General features: G+C 58.8%; 1 protein-coding gene across 2 annotated transcripts; it reads left to right on the top strand.

The window, feature by feature from the left end:
* Window positions 1–4,726: 4,726 nt before the first annotated feature.
* DNTTIP1 (deoxynucleotidyltransferase terminal interacting protein 1) lies at window positions 4,727–9,202 on the top strand. Of its 2 annotated transcripts, XM_027895075.1 has the most exons (13): window positions 4,733–4,867; window positions 4,942–5,012; window positions 5,168–5,264; window positions 5,423–5,521; window positions 5,995–6,063; window positions 6,407–6,463; window positions 6,712–6,773; window positions 7,214–7,259; window positions 7,719–7,777; window positions 7,959–8,019; window positions 8,338–8,409; window positions 8,647–8,702; window positions 9,012–9,183. In XM_027895075.1, the coding sequence occupies exons 1-13, from the start codon at window positions 4,781–4,783 to the stop codon at window positions 9,148–9,150; spliced, it is 975 nt and encodes a 324-aa protein (XP_027750876.1). In that variant the 5' UTR covers window positions 4,733–4,780; the 3' UTR covers window positions 9,151–9,183. The 2 variants fall into 2 exon arrangements, with proteins under 2 accessions (XP_027750877.1, XP_027750876.1); XM_027895076.1 differs by lacking the exon at window positions 8,338–8,409 and having other exon boundaries at window positions 4,727–4,867; window positions 9,012–9,202.
* The last annotated feature ends 337 nt before the right edge of the window (window positions 9,203–9,539 follow it).

The following is a 9,539-nucleotide window of genomic DNA, read 5'->3' on the forward strand; positions in this document are numbered from 1 at the left end:
CAGCTGGACAGCCGGACAGCCGGCCATGGAGGGCTCCATCAGCTGCTGGATAACCACTCAGCACCCTGATCCCACCTCCATCCCCTCGCCCTCAGCTCTGTGCTGACCATGGGGCTGGCAGCCCCTCACCTCCCAGTAAACCCAGTCTGCGATGAACCCTGTCTGGCTCCTGCTGTTTCTGTCTCCTGGCAAGGCCCTGCCGGCCTCTGTGGGTTCTTCAGCCCCCATGGGAGGGATGAGGTCCCTGTCCTTGTGGCTCATGGTCAAGCTCTGCCATGGCAGCTGCTTTTGGAGGATGCTGGGGGCCTTGGGCATGGAGCAGCTCACCCCAGTGAGCCTCAGGGAGGTGGGATGATCACGAGGATGTTTCCCTTGCCAGAGATGCTCTGCAGGTCCCTGGCAGGTGCCCGGCTGGGGCTGTCCAGGGGGGTCTCCCGTGGGGGACAGAGGCATGCAGGGGGCCCTGCCAAGCCCATGCTGGGCAGGAGCAGATGCCAGAGCTCCAGCTTTGCTTTTCCTTAATCTCAATCTTCCCTCACACGCTGTTTTTTTCCCTGACTTGGGTTTCTTCCCAGGGGCATTACTGTAAACATTTAGCGAATGTTTATACCCCTATGGTAGTTTGCTAATGGAATATCGTTCCTTCCCAAGGAAATGCAAATTTCTTTTTATCCTCCTCTTATAATGGGGTCATAAAGAACACACCCATGGGCGTGTGGCTGCAAAAATCCCATTTTGTGCTGCAGCTGAAGTTGGGTGTTGTGGTACATTAGTGATGGTTGAGTCAGTGAGTGCAAGTGCTGCACAGAGCACACACACTGCACACACACTTCAGCCTCCTGATTTCTGTCAGGGTTAGGGCTGGCATTTGAGCTGAAGGGCCATACCCACGTGGGAATTTGAATGTTTGGAGTTCAGAAGGACTGAAATGGGCAAGTGACTGAGTGTCCCATCTGTGTTGCCAAACTGTTAAAGAAAGTTTTGACACTAAGCTGTCATCTCCCTCAGATACATTTACTGGCACAGATCAGTCACAAAATCTGCTAGCCCCAGCTGTGTGCCACGAAAGAAGGACCCAGAAATCCCTGGAAATCCCTGGGCAATGATACCCTTACAATCTAAAATACCCATCCCCGTTATCAGCACCATTTTCATAGCTACTGAAGTTATCAGTTTCACTGCTGTTGGAGTCACCATTTTCACTGCTACTGGAATTGTCACCATCGTCACCATCGTCACCATCATCATCACTGTCATTGTAAGGGTCACTGTTGCTATCATCACTATTTTCATTGCTGTTAGAATGGTCCGTTTCATTGCTGCTGGAGTCACCATTTTCATTGCTTCTGGAGTTGTCATCATCATCGCCATCATCACCATCATCATCATCATCATCATCATCATCATCATCATCACTGTCATTGTAACGGTCACTGTTGCCATCATCACCATTTTCATTGCTATTGGAATCGTCATCATCATCACCGTCATCACCGCCGTCGTTGTCACTATCATCATTGTCATTGCCATCATGAAGCTCATTTTTATCACCATCATTACCATTGTCACCACGGTCCTTGTCACCATCATTGTCACTGTCACCATCATCACCCTTGTCATCACCGTCATGGTGATCATTGACATCACCCTCCTTGCTGTCATCCTGCTTGGATCCAGGCTTCTCTCCTGCCCCAGGCTTTCCCTCACTCTCTGGCTTCTCCTCCCCCAGCACCTTTTTCTCTCCAGATTCTGGCTGCCCACCAGCCACTGGCTTTTCTCCAGTCTCTGGTTTTGCCACAACCTCCGGTTTTTCTCTAGTCTCAGTCTTTCCCCCACATGCTGGTTTATCCCCTGAACTGGGTTTCTTCCCTGTGTCCAGCTTCCCCAGCGCAGGATCTGCAGCAGCTGCCGGCACAGACCCATGCAGGAGCTGGTCCTTACCCGCCTGCTCCGCACACAACTCCTGCTTCCCACATGAGACCACCTTGCCAGGCTGTGGATCAGGCACCTCGCTGGCCTCTTCCCCAGGCACATGGCTCTCACCCAGCAGAGCCCTTATGGGCTCCCCTGGTGGTGGCCACCCAGCTGGAGCTGCTCCATGGAACTCTGGAGGAAGGAGAAAGCAGCAGTGTCAGCCCTGCTGTGCTGCCCTCCCACCCAGCAGCCTGGTTTGTGGCTGCCTTCCCCTCTGTACCTTCTCCTGGGGGGTTTTCAGGGCTCTGCCCGACAGTTGCCGCCCTCACAGCCAGGATGGCTCAGCCCAAGGGCCATGCTGGTGCTTCCCAGCACATGGCAGAGTTGTGGTGGGACCAGTGCCTGAGGGGCCCTCCTGGGCACCTCTGCCCCGGGGCCAGCACCCACCTGTGCCTCCAGCTGCATCTGGGAGGCAGGGAGAGATGACGCTGTGCCACAGCCCACCCTGGCACTGCAGCGAGCCCTACATGCCTGGGCTCATCCCATCCCGCTCCCACAAAGCTTCCCTGGCTCTCACAGGCAGCAACTTGGCACCTGCAAAGCACCTCCAGTGCTTTGGTCCCTTCCAACCCAAACCATTCTGCAATTCTATGAGAATAAAGAAAAATATTCTTAAGCCCCCGAGAGGCCCGGGGTTCCCACCTTCCCGTACTTGCCTGCAATGGGTGCTGCCTGCAGCTCTGCCCACAGGGCAAGGAGCCCCAGCAGGAGGGTGCCTCGTGCCATCCTGCTGCCCAAGTCTATGTCCAGGGCTGTGCCAGGTGGCAATTTAAAGTGCCTCGCAGGCAGCCCGGGTCCAGGAATGGGAGGAGGCAGCTCACAGGTGACTTCAGGAACCTCCCACATGTGGCTGTAACTCTGTTTACTGGAGAGCAACTCCAGCTGCCTCTCTCCACCCACAGCCAAGGCTGGAGCAGGATCCAGAGCTGGCTGCCTGCCGAGTAGGACAGCGCAGGGACTGGAGGTGGGAAGGAGAAACCAGGACTGCACAGAGGCAGATTCTTCACTGCTACTCTCAGGAGGAATCCCCACCATGACCTTTGTCAATAGCAGTGGCCCCAAACCAGGCTCTGCCCCCATGCTGGGCTCTGCCTCAGGCAGGAGTCCACCTGGCCCTGCCATCCCAGACAACAAGCACAGGGCAAAAGCACCCACCTGGCAGCAGCACCCGGAGCTCCAGCTCTTTCAGTGTCCTTACTGTCAGTCGCCAAGTCTGGGCACCCAAATGAGCGAGCTGAAAATCTCAGCAAGTTAACACTGTCCCCTGGCCCCACGGTCCTTCTGCTTTGTGGCCTCCCCAAGTGCCCCGTTATCACAAGGCAGCCCCCTGTAGCCCAGAGTTTTTAGTACGTTTGAGAGAGCAGATTAAGCTTAACTAAGTTTCAATTCTGTCAACACTAACCATTTACACTAAGTTATTCTCTAGTCCCCCAAGAGTGCTAGTTGGAATCTGATTTTGCAGTTTTTTCCTTCCCTATTTAATTATCTCTTCCTGAATTACACACAAACCAAAATGTAATGAATAAGATAGGAGAACTTAAAGACTGGTCTGCCCAGGACGCATCAGCACCAAGCATGAGTGGGTCAGGCTTGCTGGCTCAAAAGACAGGCTTTAAATCTGCAACTGTGGGGTGAGTGAAATTAATTGGTTTGAGCTCGACGTTATTTCTATGACTCCAAGCAAGTGCTGGCAAAAAAATGCTTTAACTACAGGCTCATCCTTCTCCTGCCATGACTCAAGGCGGATGCAGTTCCTCTGTGAGGAGGAACCCACGTCCACCGGAGATCCGGTGCTCCACACGTCACGGCAGAACCCGACGGCCCGGTGCTTATCGTGTGTTGCTGTGGCCGGTAATCCCTGCCCAGCAGGACACACTGCCGACTCCCTTCCACGCACCTGGAAAACCATCTGGAACAACCTGAGGGATCACAGGGCTCCTACCAACCCCGGGACTGCCGCCGTCCCTGTGCTCACCCGGCAGCTCCTCCTTCCTCTCGGGAACAACATCCAGTGCCACATCCAGTCTTTTCTTAAACCCCTCCAGGGATGGTGACTCCACCACCTCCCTGGGCAGCCCATTTCACCCTTTCCACAAGACACCCTTTCCAAGGACAGGGACAGCACCCGGAGATGGCTGCTGGAACACAGCTCTGCTCTGCACAGCAAGACCCTGAGCAGCCTTGGCATCCTGCACTCTGGGAAATCCCCCTTTGCTTCGTTTATCTCACCAGATCATCTTGGAAGAAGGAAAAACATGACCAGCAAAACAGCAAATGCCTTTTAATGGAAACTGATATCCAGCTGACCCAACAGAAAAGCTTCTCGCTGATTTTAACACAAATTGATATTCAGTTGACCCAACACAAAAGCTTCTCGCCAACCATGACAGGAGGTAAGATGATCTAGAAAACGACAGACAAGTTGTTTTGACTATTCTGCACACGTTAAACAAGATGAGGAAATGCTGGTTTGGGGTGTTTGCTCAGAGAAACAATGAGTTTCCAGAAAGATGAGAGGCGGGAAATTACACAAGGAGCACAAAGATCACGGAGGGAGCAGCATTCACTCTCCTGCAGCTTCAGGTACTCGGCTCTCAGGGGCAGGGGCCACGCGTGACCAGCTCCACCAGCTCCACAGGTCCCGTTCAGGGTGGGACAGGGCAAGTTTAGGGCTTTGGGAAATGAGGGCTTGGAGCTGGGACCGGCTCCGCTGCCGCGGCAGCGCCGTCACATCCGTCGGGGCCCGATGATGTAGCGCGGGATCCCCGCGCATCCGGCGCTCGCAGCCGGAGCCGGGAGCGGGGCCATGGGCGCCGCCCGCGACGCGGAGCAGCAGCCGGGGCCGCCGGGCGAGGAGGGCCCTGGCGATGCCGAGGAGCAGCTGGTGGGCACGGTGAGGAGGGGGCCGGGCCGGGCCGGGCCGGGCCGGGGGCGGCGGGGCCGCGGCTGACGCGTTGTGTCCCGCAGAGCCCGTGGAACATCATGATCAAGCACCGGCAGGTTCAGCGGCGCGGGCGGCGCTCCCAGATGACCACCAGGTAGGGCGGGGTGGGCGGGCAGGGCAGGCGGCGGGGTGAGGGGAAGGGTGGGACAGCGGGACTGGGCCGGGCACCGGTCTGGGGGGAAGATCTCGGTTAGACCGGGCAGGGGCAGGGAGGGTCCCACACCCCTCGCCTGACCCCTCCACCCGCAGCTTCACGGACCCGAGCGTGTCCATGGACCTGCTGCGCGCCGTGCTGCAGCCCAGCATCAACGAGGAGATCCGGGCCGTCTTCAACAAGTACATGAAGGTGAGTGCTGGGCACGGTGGTGGGGACGTGAAGGTGTGTGGGGACACCTGGGCTGTCACCGAGGCTGTCCCACCAGTCGGTGCGAGCTGGGGCCTGCGCCTGCCCCGACACTGCCCGGCTGCACAGGCTCTCACCCTCTCCTGCCTTCTCCTCTCCAGTTTTTCCAGACAGCAGCAATCAATGTGCGTGATAATGTTGGGGAGGAGGTGGACCCGGAGCAGCTCATCCAGGAGACCTGTCGGAGCTGCCTGGAGCAGGTGGGTGCTGGCGAGGGGTTCCTTGGGCACCTGACTGAGCAGAGCAGCCTGACCAGGATGTGTCCTTCTTAACAGCTTTGCTGTCACTGTGAGGGGACATCCACAGCCCCTGTGTGGCTGCTGTGCTGGGATTCATTCTCACTGGGAAGAGGGCAGTGGTCAGCTCATGCTACCACTTTTCACTGCTGCTGTCAGAACATGGCACGCAGCTAGACATCCCACAGAGACCAGCCCCCAGCAACCAACAGAGGGTCCTGGTGGTGTGGGGGAGGATTTTTTCCTTTCACGTCTTGCTTTTTTGCCAGTTGACCAGAGTTACGATGCTCAGATTGTGCTTTTGCATCTGGTCATCTGTGGAACACGGCCTAGTAGCGCTCCAAAAGCAGAGCTGGTGCAGGGCTTTCAGGCAGATACATGGAGATGGGGCCCCCTCTGAGCCCAGAATCCCTGGAACCTTCTTTCTCTTCTTGCAGGCCAAACTGCTGTTCTCCGATGGCAAAAAAGTGGTTCCCAGGTTTCCCCATGAGCAGGCAGGGACGAAGGTAAACTTTGTGATTGTACCCAGAGGCTTAAATGACTTGTAAGAGCTGGGAGGAAGAGAAGGGTTGGAATCCCTTTTTTTCTCTGCCTCTTCTTGTCCTCCAGCACAGTAAAGCAGAGGCAGAGCAGGGGATGTTGGGCTGGAAGGGAATATAGGGCAAGGAAAAGCTCAGGTGCAGGTGCTGCTTCTTATGGTGTGGTGCTGCTGACCATCGTGGGCTGGGATCAGTGTTTACCTGCAGAGGAGAGGGGGTCAGCGTTTACCTGGCTTTTGGGATGCAGGGGGCCCCACACGACCAGGAGGTGAGAAGGGCCCTTCTCATCCCCCTGCCCTTCCTCTTCCAGCGTGCCCGACAGATGGATGAGGAGCTGAGCCGTCGAGGGAGTCCCGTTCCCAAAAAGGTGTGAGGGTTTTCTGCGCCAGAGATTTTATGTTTGGGCAAGTCTGGTCCTCCTTCCTGGCCATTCCCACCGTATGAGTGCGTGCAGGTGCACAGGCAGCTTTTGTGAGGCCTGGGAGGTGCTTGCTCTGGTGCCAGGGAGCATTTCTGCCCGTGACAAAAGGAGCAGCTTCTCTGGGATGGGGAGAGTCACTGAGAGGGTTCCCTGAGCCAGCACAGCCGAGTCACAGAAGGGTTTCTTCCATGCAGAGAAAGGGGCGGCCTCCAGGACAGAGCCTGTCGAACGACCGCGGGGTCTCGGGCATGGCAGCGTGAGTACGAGTCCTGAGCTAGAACCCCTGCTTGGGGAGGGCAGGGGGAACGAGGCTGCCCATATGGGGGAGGCACAGAAACCCCATAATCTCCTCCTCTCCTGCGGAGAGGTGATGGGAGTTCTGGGGGCAGGGAGGGGTCTTAGATTGAGGTGTGCCCCTCCAGAAGGCCAAGACCTTCAAGGAAAAGGTTTTAAAGAGGCCCAAAAGGGTGAAAAGATCCAGATGGACCATTCAGAGCGAGCAGTGAGGCACGGGAGGGGTGAGATCTGGAGAGGAGAACATGCATCAAAGCTGAGGGTCCAGAGCTGGACGCCGCGGGGGAATGGAAGGTGTGAACAAGGGTGGATCTGGAAGGGCCGGGGCTCACTCCCTGCTGCTGGTGGTGACTGTGCTGGTTCTGCAGGGCCTCGTTCTTACCCCATTTTTCCTCCCCTCAGGTGGAAGCTCAAAGTCTCTGAGCCTGTGAGAAGGGATGGACCAAAGGTATTGGCTGGCCAACACTGCTGGGCTCCCCCTCTCCTCCCCTTTGCTCCTGCCTGCAGCTGCAGGAGCACAGGACAATGCAGGCTGTGCTCTGCCCCGACGGGGCCCTGGGGTGGTGGGAGGGGGCAAGACGAGGAGCGAAGTGCCCGGAGGCCTTTGCTGGTCTCCCCAGGCACCGTAGCCTGTAGCTGTGCAGTGTGGTGCTGCTGAGGGAGACCTGGGGAGAGCAGGAGTAGCCAGGACAGTCCCACAAGTGTTTCCCACAAGGGAAACTACTCAGATCAGCCCAGAATGGAATGTAACGTCTTTGCCCTGCGGAAGGCTGGAGGTCTGTGGCCAGCTCCCTCCCTCTCAGGCCGGGGGCAGCTCTGAGGTTCCCTGTCAGAGAGCTGAGGCTCGTGGAGCGTGGCCGGGACCAGCTTCATTTCTAATGCTGCCCCTTTTCCAATTGCTCTGTAGTGGGATCCATCCCGACTGACTGAAACCACAACCTTTGTGCTGGGATCTCGAGCAAACAAGTAAGGAACGGCCCTGTCGATGGAGGGTGGTGTCCCCAGGCAGGAGCCCGTGACACTCCTCCCGTCACTTCGCTTCTCTGCCTCCAAAGCAGTAGGAAGGGCTTGGGGAGGAGAGGGGTGTCCCCATGCCGCTGCAGCCACCCTCCCAGCAGCCCTGACACCCCTCGTCTTCCTCTTGCAGAGCTCTCGGGATGGGAGGAACAAGAGGGCGGCTCTACATCAAGCATCCCCACCTCTTTAAGGTCAGACGCCGCGGCCGGGCAGTTTCCCATGGGAACCGGGGGCACATGCGCTCCGGCTCGCTTGTTCACTCCCTCCCCCTTGCCCTCGTTTGTTATCTCGAATCACATTCCCGAGGTCTTGGCTAGCACATGGAACGGGAGCCGACGCGGTGGGTTTTGCTGGAGCCGGGGCTGAGGCTGGAGCGGGGCAGGTGGAGCGGAGCCGAGCGCTCCCCCAGCGGGCAGCGCGTGGGGGGCACAGCGTCCCGCAGGACGGGGAGGCCTGAGCCGAGGGTCTGTCCACCCGTGCTCAGCTCGGTCCTCGCTGCTTTATTGCAGTACGCGGCCGACCCGCAGGATAAGCACTGGCTGGCAGAGCAGCAGCACATGAGGGCCACTGGGGGCAAGATGGTGAGTACGGCCGGGCTCAGGGCCCGCCGCAGGGCCAGCACGGGCAGAGGAGCCGCGGCACAGGCGGCTGCGGCACGAGGTCAGGCAGGGCACGGGGGCACAGCTGCCCCCGGGGTCCATCCCCTGCCCCTGGGGGGCACAGCTGGATCAGACAGCGCTGGCCAGGGGTGAGGGGGGAGGTGCTGCCCCAGCCACCCCTCGCGGGTGCCCTGAGGTGTCCCCCACCTTGTGCCACAGGCCTATCTCCTCATCGAAGAGGACATTCGGGATTTGGCTGCCAGTGAGGATTACAGGTGAGGACCAAAGCAGAGATGCTGCTGTGCCTGGGGCTCCTTCCCTGGGGGCCCCCACTATCCTCTCCCTCACTGCATGGGAACCCCAGGATGGATGAACCCTATTCCATGCCAGTGGGGGAGGCTTGGTGTCAAGGGTTGGGGGGCTTGGTGCTGTTTGGGGGTCTACAGTAGGTTTGGGCACAGTGCTGGTTCTGGTTGGTCCATATATAGCAGGTGCTATGGTGGGTTTGGTAGGTTTGGGCTTGGTACTGGTTGGGTCCCATGGTGGGTTTAGGGTCCCTCTGCCTCACCCCCTTCCCTCTCAAGGGACTCGGTGGACCTGCGGCTGGAGGAGCTGAAGCCCTTCATCCCACCAGCCTGGATGACGGAGAAGATGCAGAAACACATGGAGACGCTTCGCCGCGGGGGGGACGCGCCGCCCCCCGAGGACCCCCCCGAACCCTGAGGCCTCGCCCCCCACCTCGAGCACACCTTTTTCCCCCCACCTTCCCAATAAAACCGCTTCGCACCCACCTCGCCGCCTCCTGGGCACCGGGGAGGGGCGTGTGGCCCTTTAAGGGCCTGCGGGACTCGCGGCCCCGCCCCTCGGTGAGCAGTGGCCAATCACGGCGCGGTGCGTCGGAGCCCGGCGGTCAATCAGCAGCCACCGGCCGTTACCGTGGGAGCCGCATCCCCGGCGGGCCGTGATTGGACGGCTCGAACGGGGCTGCGCGCTGATTGGCGGGCGGGCCGCACGCGGACACATTCAAACGGGGCGCGGGAGCGGGCGGGGCCGTGCGGGACGATCGTGACGGGGACGGATCGGACCGGGATCGGGACTGGCGCCGAGCCGCT

This window comes from Empidonax traillii, unplaced genomic scaffold (genome assembly GCF_003031625.1).
Source record: "Empidonax traillii isolate 1590-97213 ecotype Southwest subspecies unplaced genomic scaffold, ASM303162v1 scaffold448:size1359114, whole genome shotgun sequence".
NCBI lineage: Eukaryota > Metazoa > Chordata > Aves > Passeriformes > Tyrannidae > Empidonax > Empidonax traillii.